At 38.8% G+C, this 21247-nt stretch overlaps 1 protein-coding gene across 1 annotated transcript in view; it reads left to right on the top strand.

The window, feature by feature from the left end:
• The window catches only part of scara5 (scavenger receptor class A, member 5 (putative)), a 109263-nt gene that overhangs the window by 30264 nt on the left and 57752 nt on the right, over positions 1-21247 (top strand). The window contains exons 4-7 of the mRNA XM_085372056.1: positions 13104-13303; positions 14008-14186; positions 14269-14395; positions 14483-14651. Coding sequence (XP_085228182.1) covers positions 13104-13303; positions 14008-14186; positions 14269-14395; positions 14483-14651 — 675 coding nt within the window. The remainder of the gene's footprint in view (positions 1-13103; positions 13304-14007; positions 14187-14268; positions 14396-14482; positions 14652-21247) is intronic.

Genomic DNA, 21247 nt, shown 5'->3' with positions numbered 1-21247 from the left:
GTCTTTGCACCTAATTATATAATTTCAACCATAATATATATATTTGTAACTTTATCCATTTCAAAATTAAACGTGACACATGTTAATTGAAAATTAGATGACAAGAATTCACTGACAGCCTGTATGACATAAGTGGTTTTCTAAAATAAGCAAAACAGTTCCCATAGAACTTGCCTTCTTTGTCTGCCGTGTTTAATTCCTCTGCTGTTTCTGTCGAAGGAGATTACTTTGTTGATAGTTATTTTCTTTTTCATCAGTTTATGTTACCAGTAAACCAAACTTTTAAAGCTTTATTTCCATTTGCTCTCATAGACCAGTGTCCCTTGCAGCAGGTTTTCCACCAAACCGATCTTAGCAATTACACAGTGTTGAAATAATCAATAAATAAATGAGAGCAAAAGCTGTTTGTGTACCTTTAAAAGAAAAAGAACCACAATAACAAAAACTTGCAGTTATGTTAACGCTGTGGTCTGTTTTGTTTTTGTATTTTGACCAATGGTCAGAAAATCAGTTGCTCTTTGTTTTCTCCTTTAAGGAGCTTTTGAGCTAAAGAATTGTCTGCTGCTGAAAACAAGGTTAGTAATATACCATAAAGTGCGTTTGTGCATTTCTGGTCCTAAAACCAAAACAATGACCAAAGAGATGTTAAGTATGGCCATTTGATTTACGATAACATGGCTTTAAACTCTGTTTAAAGTCGGATATGCTGTATGCTGAAAAAGAACGACATAGTGCCCAGTAAACAATCAAAGGCCATTTCTTCCCTGCAGCTGAACTCTTTGGACCTGTTAGTGTTGTGTCTGGTGTGGGATGTGGTTTGTGTACTGTGTTGTCCAGTATGCGGTGGAATTATTTATTCGTGGCGACCGACCGTGGCTGACTGAAAATCTGATTCAGATTCAACCCCGTGATAAAGGTTTGAGCAAGAAACATAAACACAGTGAAACATGATGAATTTACTGTGACGTTCCCACATATTTTATATTTTAATGTGTCATTCCAACGTTTCAGTGTAATGTTTGGCTCTGTTGTATTTCTCCTCATTGGAACTCAAGCTGCTTTTACCTACATTTTTATTCAAATTAAAATGTTTTAATGCTTTTCTTTTACTTTTTGTTTGTTTCATCTGCACCATTTCCAGCAGCAGTAATTTTCTGTTTATTGTAGCTGATGTATTGATGAACATTTGAGGCTGAACTCATTTTAACTTCTTTAATAATTATTTACATAGTAAGAAATTGCCATTACAAGTACCCGGAGCCTAAAGAAACACCTTCAGTGTTTTGTTAAATCACCAGTCCAAACCTCAAAATTATGAACCATAAATTAAAACTTCATTTAAAAAAAATAAAGGCAGCAAATCTTCACATTGAGAAACATGAATAATGAAATCTGGGACATTTTACTGTATAATAAATTCTGTGAATAAATAAATCAATGTAGCAATGTTTCACTTCTATAGACATTTGGTTTATTTGTAAACTGATGTATTTTGTATGCTGTGACAGATGAAGCCTAATATCTCCTTCTGGGAATGATGGAAGGAAGAAAGGACAAAAAGCATTGTTCATGTGTTTTTGTCCCGTCTTCCACCCCTAACCGGTCACGACAGATCGCTGCCCCTCCCACAGCCTGGTTCTGGCTGAGTCTCTCCTTCCGAGTGTTGCCAAATGCTTACTCAAAGGGGTCAGTTGATAGTTGGGATTTTGTCTGTATTATTTTAAGGTATTGTCCTGAATTCAAAAATGTGGCACAAAAACAAACCAATGGAGGCCCAGTAGAGTGCAATCAGATGAAGAGTTTATTAAGAACACACGCGTGGGAAGAAGCACACAGCATCACATCAGCGGACTTCTTTGCCCAAAATACACAGACAATGGCTTTTTATAATGTCAGGGTTAACACCCCTTCACGCGTTATAAGAACATTATTTGCGTCGTTTACAGACAATGATCAATTTTTAGAGCTAAAGGCAGACACAGAAGTTCCTCTTTCTAGCATCTTTTCCAAATATGGCGATGACTTCCGGCCCTGAAGGCCCCCGTGGACTTGTCCTCCTCTCTGACACATCTTCTGTCACATGTTACTAAGCAAACTCAAATGCAACGGGTTGCTGAATACATTCAGGCCTTTGCTCAGGCCTGTTTCTAGATTGTATGTATTATATGTGTTTTGTAGGCGTGTATGCAGTTTTAACCTTCTGTAGCTCTAAGTCACTTACACAATAGATCGTCCGGACATCGCGCCGAATGATATGACCTTTCCTTAATTGACTGAACTTTAACTCTTTAATAAGCACAAAATGCAATGTGTGTGTACAATTATTATGGCTGCACCTGTAATAAAAGGTTAATGTGAGGCCAGTGGCCACTGTAGTGTGATGCTAAGGTAAAAAATGTATATGAAGTAATCTACTAGATGTATATGTAGGTTTGAGTTTCTTTACAGATTCTGTTCATCATTTTTATGGACAGAACTTTTACGAACAGCTAAGAGGCAGAGGGGGGGGGGGGGGGGGGGGGGGTTCTGTTGGCGACTTCCAGCTTGGCCTTGAGCAGTTTGCAGGAGAGTGACGTACCTAAGAAATCAATTAGCACTTACAAATCTGTGGCTTTGGTTCTCATATAGTTAAGGGTGGAGTCCTTACTCCACCCTTAACTATATGGAGTTCAAGTATCTCAGGTCATGAGTGAAGCAGGAGACTGGCAGATGAATACAGTTTTGCAGATTTTGTGGTCTTTTGTGGTGAAGAGAGCTGAGCGTGAAATTGACTTTATTTTTTGATCAATCTATGCTACCTTGATCTATGGCAATTATCTGTGAATAGTGACTATAAGAATGAAACTTAAGCAACAAAAAAGCTTCCTCCAAAGGGTGACTTTGACCACCTTCAAAGACAGGTTGAGGATCTCAGGCATTTGGGAGAGTCTGACTAAAACCTCTACTTTTTAAAATAAAAAAGAGCCAACTGAGCTTTTTTTGGGAAATTAACATGATGCCTCCTGGATGTCTGCTCGGTGAGATCTTTTGGGTATATAAGAAACTTCCAGGCAGACCTAAAACACACTGGGGAGATTATGTCTCTTAATCAGAGAGATGGCTGGGTAGAAAGAAGGCTTGAGATTTGCTACGTCCATGAACCAAACTCATGTATACTGTTAAAAAGGAATGGGTGGAGTTTCCTTCTGTCTCTACTGCAGCACCAAACTACACACAGATATAGTTAGACCTACACTATTTGGACAAAAGTATTGACCACACCTTTTTGAAGCCGGGTGTTTTAAGTTTCATAGTAACAGAGTGTTTAAAATCTAGCCATGCAGTCTGCCTTTAAAAACATTTTTAAAAGAGTGGGTGGTTCTAAAGACCTCACTGAGTTTGAGCACAGTAAACGAGTCAGTTTGTGAAAAAGAAATGCCTGGAAAGAATTTCTTGAAGGGGTTTCTGGTTTAGCTGGGCTGTGAATTTAACAATCACGTTTTTGGTCATACATCAAGAATTTATACAAAACTATGTCACAAATTCAGGATAGTAATAACATTTTATATCCAAAGAGTCAAAGATCAACTGTTTTTACTCAAATTTGCCAGTAGATGTTATATGTAGTGATAGTAATTTTAGTTTCCTTGTTTCTTTCTGTTTATTTTATTCTGATTCTCTGCAATTGTTTAAAAAAAAAAAAGAGCTGTCTATTTTAATCTTTATCACACTCCAGTTTCATCAAAGCAGTAACTAAGCTTTACTCCGGATATTAATCCAACCTTTTGTTTTTCTTCCTCTTCAAATAAAGTAATGTCTGTCTTTTTGATGTGAGCTTAAAGAAGGCAGGTTGTTCACTTTCGGATTTTCAGATCCTGTAATTTCATTCTCATTCACTGCTGGAAGGCTTTCAGGTCTGCAGGTCAGTAAAAGACTCTTTCTTCTTTATTTCCTTCCCTCTTTCCTGCGTTGGCATCCCTTCAAAGTCAAGAAGGATGTTGGTCAGTTCTTGTCTGACTACTGGCCGGTCTTTTTTAGTTTTTAACACATGTGAAAAACAGTGTTATACAATAACGTCTGACTTTGTGTTTTAGACACACTGAAAATCGCCTATTTTTAGGTGAGAAACAGCTGTTTTAATGGTTCTCCAGTTTGCTATTTTTCATCTGTCTCACAGGTCAGATCACTTTCATTGCTGGTTGGTCAATTATGAAATCTGCACCAAATTCAATTTCTGTTTTAGAGCTACATTATATGGTCTGTGAATGTTGAATTAGTTTAAGTTGTCTACTGAAAAATTGTGTCTATATTTGATTAATCTTTTTTAAAGAAAATTTGCATCTCTGCCAGCTTAAATGTCTCAATAGCTAAACTGTTTTCTCAGTTCTGTTTTGATTTTTTGAATGAATAAACCAGTTCCAGCCTCAACCTGCTGGAACTGGTTGTTCTGGCCCTTCAGTGTTGCTGTATTTGGGTTGGATAACTGGTGAGCCCTGATATGATTCAAACACAGTGCTCTGGTTAATGTCAAGACAACACCACCTCCACATCGGTGACTGATCAGATGTCTGTATGGAGATGGAAAGGTCACCATCACAGAAGGAGCAGACAAGTGGAGGCTCAGAAGTTTTTGTCACAACTCTATCTGCCATGTCTGACTCCTTCATGGAGGTCCACTGATGAAAACCTTGTGAGCTTCAAACTTTTGCTTTGAGGGGTTATACCATAAATTGCAGTGTAGGAGTTTATTTATAGTGAAGCATAGGTCTGCATAATGAATAGGTGGACGGGTATCATCATAGAGATTATATTTACATTCCTACTTTTATTCTGTGGGCAACAAAAATCACACTTGTGATGAGAAGTTTGAACAGAAAACTCAGAACCTGCGTATTCAATGCCACACACATGATCCCAGACTGACCAATGTAGTGTATACAAAGACCACACTAACTAGGAACAGTAGAAGTTGGTGTGGTCTTTGTATACTTAGCTTCATATGCACTGCAACTACAACCATCTTTGTATATCAAACAGCCTCCAGAAAGCAACTCAAACTGATTCTGGGGCTATAAAATAATTGACATGACATATTGCAGCTGCAAAGAAAGATAAACAGTACAGAAAGAACAATGAACTCTGCTATAAGAAAAAAATTATTGCTTGTCTGACAACTTCATTTACCTTGTTTACTCGTGTGTGTGTGTGTGTGCATATGCATGTGTGCGTGTGTGTGTTTGCATGTCTGTGTGCTGGCATTCATTACCAAACTGCATCCAAACATTGAGTATGTTTATTTTTATGGATGATTGTTGCTGGATTTTCCAGGCCAGAAAGAAGCTGGAATATAGGATCAAGGGCAAAATAGTACACAATGTATACGCACTGGCTACTTCATTAGATATACCTGTTCAACTGCTCATTGATGTAAATATATAAATCAGCCTATCAGATGGCAGCAAGTAAATACATTTAGGCATGTATGGTCAAGAATACCTGCCGAAGTTCAAACGGGACCATCAGAATGTGGAAGAAGTGAGAGAAAGTAATAGTTTTACTAGAATATATATTATTTTGCTCAAAAAGTTAAGAACAAATATACAGATTTAATATTTTGGAAAATTGTAATTTTTTTGGAAGCAAAAAAATTGTAAATAACATTTGTAGACAAACCTTTTAGACAATAAAGGCACAGTATTTTGAGAATAATGTGGTAAAAACCGTGCGCTGTGTACAACTGAAACAAAAAAAGCACTATTGAAACTCAGTTGTTTGACTATTTGGAAATAGGAATCATTGCTAATGTTGTTCTCCAAAGCACCCTGAAATATATCACCATGTTCTACAAATTTGTACAAAAAAATGGATAATTGAAGTCATTCACTGAATCTGTTTGTAATGGTCCTTAAAAGAAGCTGCTTTCATTTCTTTGACACACACACACACACACACACACACACACACACACACACACACACACACACAGTGAGTGAGAGAGACTTCCTGTGTATTAAGCAACTTTATTAAAAAGCCTGTGAGAGAGCTAAACAGGGAGATTAGTAACCATGGGTGCAGGCCAGAAGACAGAGCACTGCAGGACATTTGACTTGTACACAACAGAGCAATGGATGATGAAAGACCTGCAGCTCAGAGGGGCTGTTTAATGAGAAACTGTTTGCCTTTCACATTAATGTGCAGGAACGGACATAAAATTAAACATGCAGACCTCCTGCAAGTTCATACCGATGTTGCGTAAAACTAATTCAATTACACTAAATTCAATTTAACTATCAGGAAATTAGATTTTAACTGAAGTGAATAACAAAATATATGATAATCAAAGAAAGGCGCTTATGAAACATGATGTGAACAAAATTATAACTTTCAAATTATAAACACCAAGTATTGTGACATGACAGAAAAACTTGTTTGACACAAACGTGAAATGGGGACTGTTAGCCTTCAGAGTAAAAGTTACAAAAGGATGGCTTGCTGTGATAACACAAAACTTTTACTTCGGAGGTGAACAGTCTCCGTTTCCAGTTTGGGTTGTACTTTTTCTAGTTTCACTAGCTGGTGAACACTATAAACAACTTCTTTCGCCATGTAGCAACTGCCAACAATCACTCACCAGTCAGTGAGGTAATACACATTTTTCTCTAGTGACTGAAAGTTGTTGATGGGCCGCTGATTTGTCTCTAATCCTATGTGATGAGGCCTAAAATAGACCACCAAATTAGGAGGGCATGTAGTTACGTTAAGATAGTGATGCACGCCAACTTTAGTTGCCTGCTGGAAGTAGCTTGGAGGCTTCACTTCATTCACTGGCTCTGTTGTCAGTGGCGCACACCCATATGAAAGAAAAACACACCAAAAAAGCAGAAATTAACAGTTCAAATGCTTTATTAGATCCAAAGTAACTTTTGGTTCTTTTGTAGCAACACATTCTGTGGATGTAGTTTGACACCAGACATACTGAAGCATGTTTCACAAGATACAACTTCTGTAATTTTAGCACATTCCACACAGAAAACCCTCAACTGTAACTTCAAAGATGGCTTTGCAGGTCTGTCTCAACATCCCAGAATATCTTCACTATCCAAATAATGCCTTCCCAGTTTGAAACCTCACTGTTCAGTTTAGATTTCAAAGCGGAATTGGAAATGATCAGAGATCAAAATACCTTTCGAGGCCACAGGACAGACCTATAAGCAATCAGAGCATTGAAACACTGATGAGGACTGAGAGATGGAAACTGTAAATGGAATACAGAGATGTCAGCCATCAAATCAAATACAAACCATATCAGATAAACAGTTGTGATTGGCTCGGCAAAAACGAGGCCAGGTCGAACTATGTTTCAACAGGAGAAGAGCCAGATGGATTCTGCCAGAGCAAAGGAAACATGAGCTCTCAGATTTGCCTGATTCTCAGGCTACCAAGGTCGAAAACTCAGATCGATCACTTCACAGGACATTGCACTGACTTAAATTCATTTCCTGCAGACTTATCTTGACCGTAATCACACTGGCCAAAACCTAACTATTACGTTGATGTTGGATTTTGTATCCAAAAGGAGGGTGAGTAACCATATATATGTTATAAAAGTATGCACACACACACAAGAGATAAATGAAGGCAGCATGTTGGCTTTGGCTTTGCTCACACAGGAGTGCAACTCTGATAGACCTCACTCTGTCTCCCCTCGCTGTCAAACAATGTCAAACGATTTTCTTTGTTCGTGTGTGTGTGTGTGTGTGTGTGTGTGTGTGTGTGTGTGTGCGCCTGTGTACATAGGGAAATACTTTAGGTTTTTCACGTACATGTACAAACATTTAGAACTTACCACTAGGTCTCCAAGGTATCTACGTGTAATATGACACATAAGTTACAGGCAATAACAAAGTTGCCAGATATTCCCAAAATCAACACAGCCTCTTATTTCTAAAAGTACAATACTTTTTTTTTTAGGACAAACACAACATCTTACACCCATCATCGTCCATACCATCACTGTAAGTGGTACGCAGCAAATGTTGTGATGCAGTATTGTCTTCGCCTTTAAGTTCCTAGTCCTCTCTGATCACCCTGCTTTTGTATTTATAGATATAACTAACACGAAAGTGCTACTGTAGACTTTCATGAATCATAACTGCATTGCACACAATCTTTCCACTTCAAGTGATTTTTTTATTTTTTTTATTTTCACTTCCATTTTTGACCAATTTGTTAAAATCCGAACGCCCCTAAATCTGTTTGGTTTTGATATTTTAGAGCCCATAAACGCTCAGTATAGTCTTATATCTTATCTTATGCCTATTTTCAAATCATCTGTTGCACCTATAAGCACATTAAATGGGATGTCATAGTGCACCTGTACATCACTGGATCAGGGCTAATAACATTTTTAGGGATTTTGAAACCTAGTTTATGGTTACCACATTGATTGTGTTGTGCACCAATGTTACCAAAATCCTGTCATCACTTATACTGGTGCTTGAGGTGTCCCAAACTCAAAGCCTCTGGTATAGTAAATTTATGTACAAGGCCTCCTTTAGCTATGGACCTGGATGCACCAGGTCATGGCATTAATAAGGCAGTTCTATAATTCCCAGTTTGTGACATTTTAATCCAGACCATGATCTTTTCCTAAAGTAAAAAGCCAGGAGGGGAATGTGTACACTGAACTAAATTCACATATGTATAACCCGTGACCCGTTTAAAACCAGTTCACCTGCACAGCCGTACTCTACTGGTAACAGTTACATCTGTAACCTCACGCTGGTTGTTTCTTTTTAACGAACCATCTAAACAGGTTTTGCTCAGAACAGGGTGGTTCGCTTCGCTGAATGCAGATGATACCTCAGATCATCTGCACATTCATATATACTGACAAAGTGGGACTCTTCCGCATTACACAGAGAAGCCCAGCTGTTGAGCTGGCCTGTGCTCCCAGCATTTGATACATGAATGGATCAAGTGTCTGCCTCCTCTGTGTCTCGACAGAAGAACTCAAAGACCATGAAGCTGTGAATATGGGGCTAATCTGTTTTGAATATTTCTGCCATGCCACTGTGTGTGTGTATGTGTGCTTGTGTTCTTGTGTGAAATACACAGCAAAGAATAGAAGGGGGTTGGAAAAGAGACAAGATGACTTTCCCATCCTACAGAGCTGAGCTTTAAGAGCTTTGAAATGGATTTGTCAGGCGTATGTCTCAACTTTCAAGCCATTTCTCATCAGCTTTGCCTGAATTCACAAATGCACACCTTAAAAACTGAGAGGACCTTAATGATTGGGGTTAATGACTGAAAGAGATGTACAAATACAAAAGTCTTGAAACACCCTTCATTTCTTTCTATTTTACTTCCAAGGAGCCAGACTTTATTGTAATTTTTCAAGCGGTATTGAGCAATAGTTCTCCAGGTTTTCTTAATGTCTTTCTTTTTTCTTGTTTTTTTGGACATTTACGGCTTAATTTTGTGAGAATTTGTTTTAAGCAGAAGAACTTTGGCACTTTGTTTCTAGCACCCTGTAACAAAAACCCCTCATTTGTATGTATGAAAAATATCAATGATAACATAGTTTGACAGATAGAAACTTTTAGACCAACAAGTTAATTCCTAAAGAGCTATTAGCTGAGAACTTGGTATATCTCAGCATGGTGTGCAGTGTGTTCCAACAAAATTGAGAAAACTGGACAAGTGGAGGATAAAAAGGAAATATCAATCCTAGAAAACTGAGCAATATTTAAAAGTCACATGCTTAATAAGGGTAGACAGAAAACACCTGACAAAGGACCTGAGACATGCATCTGGACCTTTAGTTAATCCATTTACTGCTCACTGAAGCCTCATCAGCGATGGTCTCAGTGGAAGGATGGCTCTCTAAAAGCCATTCTTCATGAAGGGAAATGGGGAGAAAGCGCTGAGGTATACTAAATTACAAACTGGACTGAAAATCCATGACAACAGGTCTGAGGGACCAGTGAATCCAAATATCCGCAGCCATGTGTAATATCACTGTGAAAACTCTGTTTGGGTCTGCATCTCAACCAGTGGTGTTGATGAAATCTTCATGCCATATTTTTCATAGCTCATTAATGGAAGGATCCATTCCCTCAACACAGGGCCACAGGTCAGACAGATACCCATCCAACTGCCATAAAACACTGTGGCATTATCTGAACAGGTCACAAGTCTTGTATAGGGTCAGCACACAGAGACAGACACCCATTTGTGCTCATATCACAGACCACAGACCAAACCACCAGTTAACCTAACATGCATGCCTTTGGATCGTATGAGCACTGTAGAGAGAACCCACATACACACAGTGAGAACATGCAAGCTCAAACCCTGGACCTTCTTTGTGTGACATCATAATGCCTGAAACCATAAGACAACATCCAAGGTCCTGCAAAACATGTGTTGGCAGATCATGTTTAATTGCAATAATAATATTTATTTATAGAACACTTTCAAAACTCGGCATGTACACAAGCAGCATAGAATGAAGTAAACAGTGACTGACAGACTGTAGCGCCTCATTCTCTGAAAGCTGCCCAGTGGAGCAGAAACATTTGGTCTCAACATGCAACTGTTGCTATGTCAGAAGAAATATTTATGCACCCCACATTTAGTTAGCTGACAGCTAATGAAAACTATGTACAAGCTACCAAGGCCCTTGTCAATATGTTAAGTTTATGCCACATCCTTCTATAGGCTTCATACTGTTGAAATGATTTTGCATAATTTATAGAAACACAGCAGCCTGAAACTGGCATATATATATTTGTTTCATCAGTGTCAACGTACTTGTTGCAGATGTAGTTATGAGTTTCGCCCTTCTTCTTTCATCCTCACATCTTTTTTTTTCTTTTGACTATATTCAAGTTTCTGTCTGTCCATTTAAATGCTCAGTTTTTCAGTTAGAAGTATGTAAAAAAAACTCCAGTTATCCTGTTGTGGTTAATCCCACTTTACTACAGCTTTTAAGCAATTTTAAGTTGTTTTACCAGTAGATGGAATTGGCAAGGAGACACCTTCATGCAAACCAAAGTCAGTGGAGAACCATAAATTGTTTCCTCCTTCCTTTTCCCTCTGGTCCTTTAAGCAAATATGACAAATAAAGCCAAACACAGTTTAAAGTAACATAACAAGAAATAAAAGTAAGTCAAAAATCCAGTAAAGTGATGCAAGGTTCTCAGATAGCTTGTAAAGAAAAGGTTTAAAAACACCAGCGACTCTGTTGACCTGACCTATTAACACGGGTTATTTCCCAGCTTCCCAGCTGTGACCGGAGAAGCTGTGTTACCTCAAGCTTTTAGCTTCACCTCAAGAGTAGATAACATATAAATATCAGGCTTTGTACAGACTTGTATAAGATTAAGATGTGTATATAACGTTAAGAGAGAAACTCTTCACAGTCTGAAACTGCTTTTTAGTTTAGGCAGGGGAAGAAGAGTGAAGATGACCGATGTCTAAAATAGTCTTTGAAAGATAATAACGATTACATTTTCAAAATAGTTTTAAGACGATACAAACAGTAACTTTGTGGTGTATACACCAACATTTTTTTTCTTCTAACATTCTCAGTGTTTTCAAATGGGGAACCATAACTGGCTGACTTCTACATCTGTCATCATTCAAGCGTTTTTCTGATCATGAGAACCAAACTGTGTAACTTGAGCTTTGCATTTCTACTCATGGTACCTGTCCCAAACAATAAGCACAACTGCAAACAAGATTAGCCTGTGCGATTATCCTTCTCCTTCTTCCTTTGCTCTATTTTTCATCACTTTTTTTCTTACCTCCTCTTCTTTTTCTTATCCTACAGCTTCTTGTTCATGTTTTCCCTTCTTTGTTTTCATGTAGAAGTACTCCTGATACGCTCCATAGTGTCAGGTTCTGCTGCTGCTGACAGACCATCATTTAGCAATTAAGCACCCTGTGTAGTGGACAGATTGCAGCTTATTTAGTTTTTCAGGTCATTAGGAATAAACCTAACACACATAATGAGATGAAATTCAGATGGTTTGTTTGCAGTGCTGCGGCTTTGCAGCACTTTTCTTTCCCTGAAGTCATGCTGCTGATTCCTGGCCACAATGCAGGAACATGAAGCCACACATGCAGAAACACACTGCTGTCTTAAATTCGTGGTAACGGGAATATTCAGAGTGTGTGATATCGAGCTGTTTGGGGCATTAGCGTGTCGAGGAACATGTGTGAAGGGAATAATCTGCTTCCTCCCATTTCCTCAGTTCGTCCATTTTCTCCTTTTGAAGGTTTTTCACACACTGGTCCTGCAGAGAAGAGGTTGCCATCGTGGCACAGCGCTGAGGATCTGGTTTCAAAATATCTGCCAGGCTATCGAGCTGTTACTATGCAGCATGCTTTCAACATAACATAAAACCATGGTGGTTTTTCTCATTAGATACGGTACAGAAGAGAGCGAGGCTTGAGAAGTGACCTTTATGCAACAAGAAAATGCAAGACGAGAAATTTTCCTCTGCGCTTTAACCATCATCAAATGCGATGTTACAGCTAAACAGCCACTGCTTAGATTTAACCATGTCTCCAGAATTGAAATTCATTAATAGAAAGGATTCACTTTGGTTTTATATTTAATGTAGAATGACAAAAAAAAAGTCCTCTCGTCCTCAATTTTGTACTATATAACCCTTGTAGGTGTTGATGTCAGAACACTAGGTAGACAGTTAAGAAGGAGGGAAGTATGTTTGAAATGGAATTTTTATCATAGGAAGTCAATGCATCATACCTGTGAAACAAAACTCCAAGCATTGGATAAATACCAAGCCAACTTCAGCATTACTCAAAATGAAGGCAGAATTTCCACAATGTCATGTTATATATGCACTCCAAGTAAAGAAACTCGTAAAACTATTTAGGTCTTGACTTAACCAAACAATACATTCAGCATAAATAGACAACCAGAATCACAGCAGGCGCCTGACTCAACATCTGCTCTACATTACAGTGCTGGCGAGCTCCGTGATTGATAGTAAATGAAACTCGATTTGGGGACTTTTGCTTTAGCTGAGGGATCGTTGCTTCAACACTTAGAACAAATCTCTGACTCTCTTCCACACTCTTTCCCTCCCCAGTCTCTCGCTCCCAGGTGTCTTCTCAGCGGCAGGAGGTGCTGACGGAGAATGCGACCCGGATGTCAGAGCGCTCCCAGCTGCTCCAGCAGACCCTGGGAGAGGAGTCCAAACAAGCTGACCTGCTGGAGAACATCTGGAAACTGGAAAACCTCTTCCAGAACCACAGCAACTGGCTGCAGAGGCTGGAGATCTTCATCAAGGTACAACACAAGATATCTGGATGCCCCATTTTATTGTATCTTAAATGTTTATAGAGGAAAGTGTGATTAATGAAGGTGGCCCAATTTAAACAGGAATACTCAGAAATGGTTCACCCCAGGCATCATTGAGTGTTTTGGTGCTTTGATCGTTAGAGACAAGCTTGTCTCCCGCATTTGACCAAAGAACAGATGCCCAGCCACCCTGTAGTGTTTTTAAGAATACTCTTTAGGGCTCTTCTATTCCACACCTCTGCTGTTAGCAGGAGCTTAACTGACTGGCCTGGGATCTGTAGCTCACTTGATTGGGTTCACTGTAGGCACAACAGTTGGTGGTACTTGACCTTTTTTTTGCTTATGGATCTCCTCTGTCTGATCTATCTAGACAGTGATTTAGCAAAAACATTTCTTTTTTGATGCCTCTGATGTTGACACCAGATGTGTTGCAGAATTCTTTTAAGAATCTCTACTGCAACCCTTTCTCAACCTTCAGCTGCCAGTGGGGTTGCATTGGTACGGCCACTGTTCTGAGGCCATGGCTCAGTCAGGGGCTTCTGCAAACTGGCTAGCTGGTGAAAAGAGAAGTGCCAAAGGGGGAGCATTGAAGGGCAACAAACCAACAATGCTTAATTAATTTAAGTTTAAGGTTGAAAAATAAAGGCTGATGATAGAAATACTACCATTAGTCAGAGTCCTTTTCCTTGCAGGGCTTGGAGGTGGAGCTGAGGAGCATGCAGGCTCACTCTCTACAGTCAGAAGGCTACCTGGTGCAGTTGGATGACAGGTTGTCCTCGCTAAGTAGCTCCGCGGGTCGGAACCTGACGAGCTTGAGTTCGGAGGTGGCCCGAGCATCCACGTGGCTTCGTGATCATGACGTCCTGCTGAGGTACACGTTTAATACAGTTTTTGTAGTCTACTGCATTTAATAACATTCAAATGGACTTCTGTGGGATTCTGATTTACTTTAGGGAAACCTCGAGTCATGTGAGTGAACTGAGGGAAAAATTAGACGAGGTCAACTGGACAGTGGGAGCTGTCAACCACACCTTCAGCAACGATGTCAGTATTCACCATTTGAAGATACGTGACTTACAGGTTAGATGTTCATAATAGCTTGCACAAAAGTTACCTCTACATCAGATCTACTTTTCATAAACTGAGTCATAAACGTCCCACATTCAGATCCAGATCAGCAACATAACAGAGGACACCAGCAGTTTATGGGTGACCCATGTCCACACGGAGGCCCAGTTGAGGAATGAGATGGAGATCCTGAACACAATCACAGAGGACCTCCGTTTGAAGGACTGGGAGCACTCCACGGCTCTGAAGAACCTCACAATATTAGAAGGTGAGCAAAAAGATGTTGTTTGTTCTCATCAGCAAAATATGAATAGGAATGAAGAAGAACAGTTGGAGTATAGCATTAATAGAGAATAGAGAAAACATTAATACTTTATTAAAAACTTGAAAGAAGACCTCTAAACTGACACGCAACACTCAAACAGGTCATTTGGTTTAAATTCTTTGGAAATATGTGCTGATAGATTCAGTTAGTAAGTAACTAAGTAAGTAAAATGCATTTTATAGTACCTTTCACAGATAAAAATCACAAAGTGCTGAAATTAAAATATGACACATCATAATAATGTAAAAACATAGAACATAAAAGCATTAGCGAGAATGGCTTGGTACACTTACTGAATTTGCTGAACTTGCTAAACATCTTCCCAAAGCTCTTCTGTAGAGTTATTCTGCTACATTGTCTTCTGTGATCACGTAATACCCCATGACTTCATTATATTGAGACTGTGGCTCTATAGAAGCTGCACCATCTGTTGCAAAACTCCTTGTTCTTCATGTAACTGCGGCTTGCTTTTCATTATTATCATTATGGCTGTATAGGTGAACAGTCAGATCCCTCTGAGAACCTAGAGCTTTTGCATTGTACTGTACAGCCAGTGTGACCTTTGCAAAATAAAATGTACCATATATATCAAGAGAATACATTAAAAACATGCAAGAACATGAGAACTTTACATCATAGTATAATTAATCCCTTTGGGTGGACCTTAATGCCCCAAAAGATCTTTAACAACAGCACATCTGAGCCAGTGGATGCTTGTAGTGTGATTAAGCACAAGTGACCCTAGCATGCAAACATGATTTTACATTGTGGGAATATTGCCGAGGGCTTTTAAGCAGCTCTGAATGTTCTTCCTCCAATTTGTGCAGAACTGATTAGTCCCGACGTGGTATGACTCTCGCTGCCAGTGCACCAAATGACTTCTCTGGCTTGTTAAAATCAAAATAGGTATGCCATGATGTAATGCTGGCAGGGGACACAGCCCAAGCTGATTGATGACAAATGAAACTGAATGAGACCCATGATCTCGTGTCTGCTTCACATGTGGGTGGGATGCCATTTCTCCTGAGCCTGGAAACAATTGTGGGTTAAATTTAGACTCTACATACAGAATGAAAACTCAATCACTCTGCTCTGTCATTGGTTTTAGCTCTTTAGCCCCATTTGTTTGTTGTTAGCTCTCAGTCACCTCGGCCAAAAAAGGTTTTACATCTCTAGCCATGTTTACCCTCCTTTTTGCTCTCATCTCTTTCCTCTTCTCTTCTTATTCAGTTCATTTTTCTTTAATTTCTCTGACTTGCTGTGATCTTCGTGCCACACATGGTACTTGTTGCATTAATAACAGAAACATGAGAAGTTGTTTAAAACATCGCTCCAAGACTTTTTTTGATGACTGATGCAAAAACTGTATAACTTACGGTAACATCTGCCTGCTAAGGGTAAATACACTAGATGATTTTAATTATGGCTTCCATATGTTAGTTCAGCCAGACAAGTCACATCTGAAATGAGTCTTTCGTTACAGCAGAAGACTACGGCTAGAGTTCGGTGTCCAGGCACCAGAGCTCATCACTCCAATACGATATACAAATTGAGGAGTGACAAGTAAACATCCCATCAAAGCCTACAAATGGATGGTTTGGTTCATCAATCAGGGTCAAAACAGCATGGTCAAAATAGCTTGCCAAACTGGGAGGTTGTGTTTGGTAAATGACGTGAGGCATGTTATTGTGTCTGATGCAATGCAGCTCGAGTTGCTTAGTGAACTGTTTTGCAATCTTCCATCCATCCATCCATACATACATACATACATTCATGCATACATACATACATAAATACATACATGCATAAATACATATATGCATACATGCATAAATACATTTTCTTAACCGCTTGTCCAGTTGAGGGCCATGGGGGTCCCATGAGTATCCCATGTACAGTGAATCATGGGATACACTAGACAGGTCATCTGCTACTGAATACAGGTAACCATTCACAACCACATTTCATATGATGTAATGTCCTACAACCCTAACCCAATCTTTGCTGCAGGGGTCTTGTTTCACAACATGTTCTCACTCCCAAAAACTAATATTTTATGCTAGGTGACAATTCGTCAACATATTGCGCTTCCAGGCATCTAACACGTCCCTAAATGATGAGATCGGAAAAACGAGGAAACATGAAAAACGTTTGGAATCAATCTACACGTGTTCGTTCATTTTACTTAAATCCTTTGGAAAACACTGTTTAACGTCATTATAGTGATGGTTAAGGCTAGGGATAAGGTTATGGTTAGCATTAGGGACAAGGTTGGGGTTAGGGCTAGAATACATGGCTGGAACGTGTATTACCTCAGGACCGTGATTGTACTGGATTTCACCCATAACTCGGCACGTAGCATAAGAACGCGGAAGGTCACCTTTCGCGTTCCTCAGGAACGCCGCAGGACTTGACCAATCGTCGGGATGTTACGCCTTGGGAGTGAGAACGGGCTGTGCTTCAGGGTATGGGTTGCCAGCCAAAGAGAAAGCTCAGGCCCCTCATTCCAAAGGTATCCCAATGGTAGAAATTTGGATTTTAATGTGATAATGGCAAAATTATTCAAACTAAATTCATGTCTTTACAGATAACTGCAAAATTCTGCTGTAAGAATGTCTGACCTAATGTAAGGAAGGTCTAGCTGTAGTCACACAGTCTCTAAGGCTGATTTGATAACCAACAAACCCCAGCAAACGTCACTACAATGAAGCGAATTCTACAGTTTGAATAATATAAGTTAAGAATTTTTGTTAGGCTGTCAGTGTGTGGTAAATCTACAGCTCATTCTTATTCAATAATCTGATCTAATGTGATCTTTAAGATTGATCTGAGCTAACCCAAGATTTGCCACACGATACAAAAGGAACTAAAGACGAAGATGCTTTTTTTGTTAAACGGTATTTTCAAGTTCAATAATGAACTTTCAGTATTTACTTCGTGGATTCAAGTACGAAGGATATGGAAATGTGGAATCTATATTCTCGTGTTAATTCTCTTTTGATTTCAATCATACGAAACAACAGAACATTTGTAACATTTCAAAACATTGACCAGTGGAGCTTCTGATTATTGTTCCTTCAAACTAGGTGTAATGTCTGGAGTTCAGTGAAGGTGAACCTGATGGAAGAGACATTTATGGGAAATATGATCAAAATTTCTGGTTTTATTTTTGCCATCTTAATTGATTTTGTAAGAAAAAGAGGTCAGTGGAACATCAGTACACACACATTTTCCAGTCATTAAATCCAACAGTTAGGTCAGAGATTTTTTTCTTTTGTTTTTGCCAAATAAAGTAGCAAAACTCAGGCTGGGAAGTTTTTTTTTTTCTTCTTCTCATATTCATTCGTTACGTTTAAAAAAATATTGAATCCTTCAGTTTGCATCATGTAACTTTTTCATTAGTAAAGTGTGTGTAATTGTGTTGAGTGCATAATTCTTTCATACTCCACAATCAGCTTAAAAAAAACTATTTTCTGTGAACGCGTTTCAGTATTTAAACCTGATCTGATAAGAATAATTGTAAAAAATGTCACTGGGGCTTATCACCACATGACTTTCAATCAAACAACATACTGACATTTAAATGAGTTACATTTCTCTCACAGATAATTCATTTATGGTTATACAAATACACCTTGTTTGATCAGAGCTATCTGTGTTTAATTACAGTTTTAGGATTTAAAAAAGAAAAACTAAAATTTCTTAAAGTTCACATTAAAACCTGTCTGACTTTTTTTCACTCTTGTGTGTTAAATATCTTTTCATAATCTGTATGAGCTCATAGGTCTGTGGAGTCTCCACCTTAAGAGATCTAAACAACAAAAATGTAAACATATGTCTCAGGATTATAAAGAAAATATTCTAAGATTGGTGCAATGACATAACTTTATAACAGCCTGTCTGTGCCCTTCAACAGCGGCACTTTCCTCTCTTTTTTGTTTTTTCACGGTTTTTTTTCCATGTTTTTGTTCCTAATCCCTCCTCTCTTGCTGTGTCATTACAACTTTTCTCCACTCTCGGTTTCTGTGTATGTTACCATGTATTCCAGCCGTGCCAGTGTTTAATTGGCATGAAGCAAGCGTTGTCTACTCGGGTTTCATAACTATCTTTCACTGTGACAGCAGTGTGCATGTATCTTTGTGTGTTTTCACATGTTACCTATTTGACTTCACTCTGTTAATGTGTGTGTGTATCGTTGCTGCTATTCATGAGCAGCCCCACATTTCATTGCTTAAGGACACCACCAAATGAGAGGTCATTTGTAAAAGCCATAATAATGTGACTCAGTTTTCTGAGGTGCTGGAACTCTAGGCCACATAGCGTCTGTAGTTTTTTTTTAATTATTATTAATATTTACTTACATTTAGCTAACAATAGATCACCAAAAGACTGTTCTTGTCATAAAACGCTTTGTGGCAGGCAGGAGATGAGGACTCAAAATGCAGGACTCACAGACTCGAGGGTGAACTCAAAACCACAGCTTTATTTGCTGGTCACAGAAAAACAAGCATACAAAGTAAACTAAACTGGGGAATAACACACTAAACTCACAGGGAGATCCACACAGCATGAGGAACGACACGACACTGACTCAGAGAAACACAGGGAAGTACACACACTTGGAAGTAACGAGGGGAATGAGACACAGAAGGAGAGCACAGCTGGGGGAAATCAGAACTGACGAGACAAGGAAGCGTAAACTGAACACATTCACATAAGACACTGACCTTCAAAGTAAAACAGGAAGTAAGACACAGAGACGCGAACTTGACACGGTGGAGACAGCAACTAAGAAACACAGAGATGTAAACCATAAGACAGAGGGCTCTAAGAACCGAAAGCCACAGAAGGAAACTCAAACATGCAGATACAGACTTACACAGAACAGAGGGGACCCAGAGAAACATGAAGGACAAGGGATCAAAACTAGAAACCATAGAATAACTCACACAAGTGCAATAATACAAAAAATCACAAAGAATTAACACGCTGGGTCAGGAGACCCAGTACCCTGACAGTTCTCCTCAGCATGCCAATAAATGTTGTCCAGCATTGGATAAACATACTCAGGATCTGAATGGTTAGTTGTTGTTGGGGGCCTTTTTGTTTGGGTTTTTTTAATCTATATAAATACATAAGCTTTGTGGCAAGGTGCCATAATAGCAGTCCAACAAAAAATGTCAGCCAAATCTGTTTGTTTTTTCCTGTGTTTTGGATTAAGATCTTGTTTCCTTTTCAAATTTTTTCACTCTCACTTTGTCCTTCAAGGCCAGTGTACTAAACATATGTTCCAGATAAAGTAGGAATGATACAAAAATTTATGAAGCTCCATATTCTTGATGAAAAGTGTGATGAAAGAAATTCCCAGATCAAATTCCTTGTTTACTTCAATTAATGTTCAACATAAAGCAAGCATGGGAACAAATAGAGAAGGCTCATTATTCATACTTGTATTAAATTCAGATATATTTTGTACTATATCAGTGTAGTATCACTGTGTAATAGTCTAGACACTGTGTAGAAACACTTTGGCTCTTAAGCCTCCATCATGACTCACTTCTTATAAAATAATCCCATCCACTTACATCCATACAGCCACTTTCTGCAAACAGATCTGTCTGTTCTTTGCTACAACATCCTGTAAGGCAAGGCAAGTTTATTTATATAGCACAATTCAACAACAAGGTGATTCAAAGTGCTTTACAGAGACATTAAAAAACAAAAACAAATAAAAAGCATGATTTAAAATTGATTACAAAAAACAGTAGGTAAAATCAGAACAGTAGATAAAATCAGTAGTTAAAATGTAAGTTTTGAAATTTAAGCTTAAAAGTGTGGATTTGGTGCTTTATTCAAATGCAGCTGAGAATAGGTGAGTCTTCAACCTGGATTTAAATAAACTGAGTGTTTCAGCTGATCTGAGGCTTTCTGGGAGTTTGTTCCAGATATATGGAGCATAAAAGCTGAATGCAGCTTCTCCGTGTCTGGTTCTAACTCTGGGAACTGATAAAAAAAAATGGATCTAGATGACCTGAGGGATCTGGAAGGTTCATACTGGGTCAGGAGGTCACTGATGTATTTTGGTCCTAAACCATTCAGAGCTTTATAGACCAGCATCAGAACTTTAAAGTCTATCCTCTGACGGACAGGCAGCCAGTGTAAAGACCTCAGAGCTGGACTGATGTGGTCCACTTTTTTGGTCTTAGTGAGTACTCGAGCAGCAGAGTTCTGAATGAGCTGTAGTTGTCTGACTGATTTTTTAGGTAGATCTGTAAAGATGCTGTTACAGTAATCAAGCCAACTAAAGATGACTGCATGGATTAGTTTTTCCAGGTCCTGTTGAGACATCAGATCTTTTATCCTTGAAATATTCTTGAGGTGATAGTAAGCTGACTTTGTTATTGTCTTAATGTGTTTATCTAAGTTTAGGTCTGCATCCATCACTACACCCAAATTTCTCGCCTGGTTTGTGGTTTTTAGATGTATAGATTGAAGTTCTCTGGTGACCTGTAATCGTTTTTCTTTGGCGCCAAAGACTA

Source organism: Diplotaxodon limnothrissa, linkage group LG15 (assembly GCF_057381915.1).
Source record: "Diplotaxodon limnothrissa isolate DT_005_m linkage group LG15, D_limnothrissa_male_GT1.1, whole genome shotgun sequence".
NCBI lineage: Eukaryota > Metazoa > Chordata > Actinopteri > Cichliformes > Cichlidae > Diplotaxodon > Diplotaxodon limnothrissa.
Note: the sequence above shows the minus strand (reverse complement) of the source record. Positions and strands in the feature narration are given on the sequence as shown.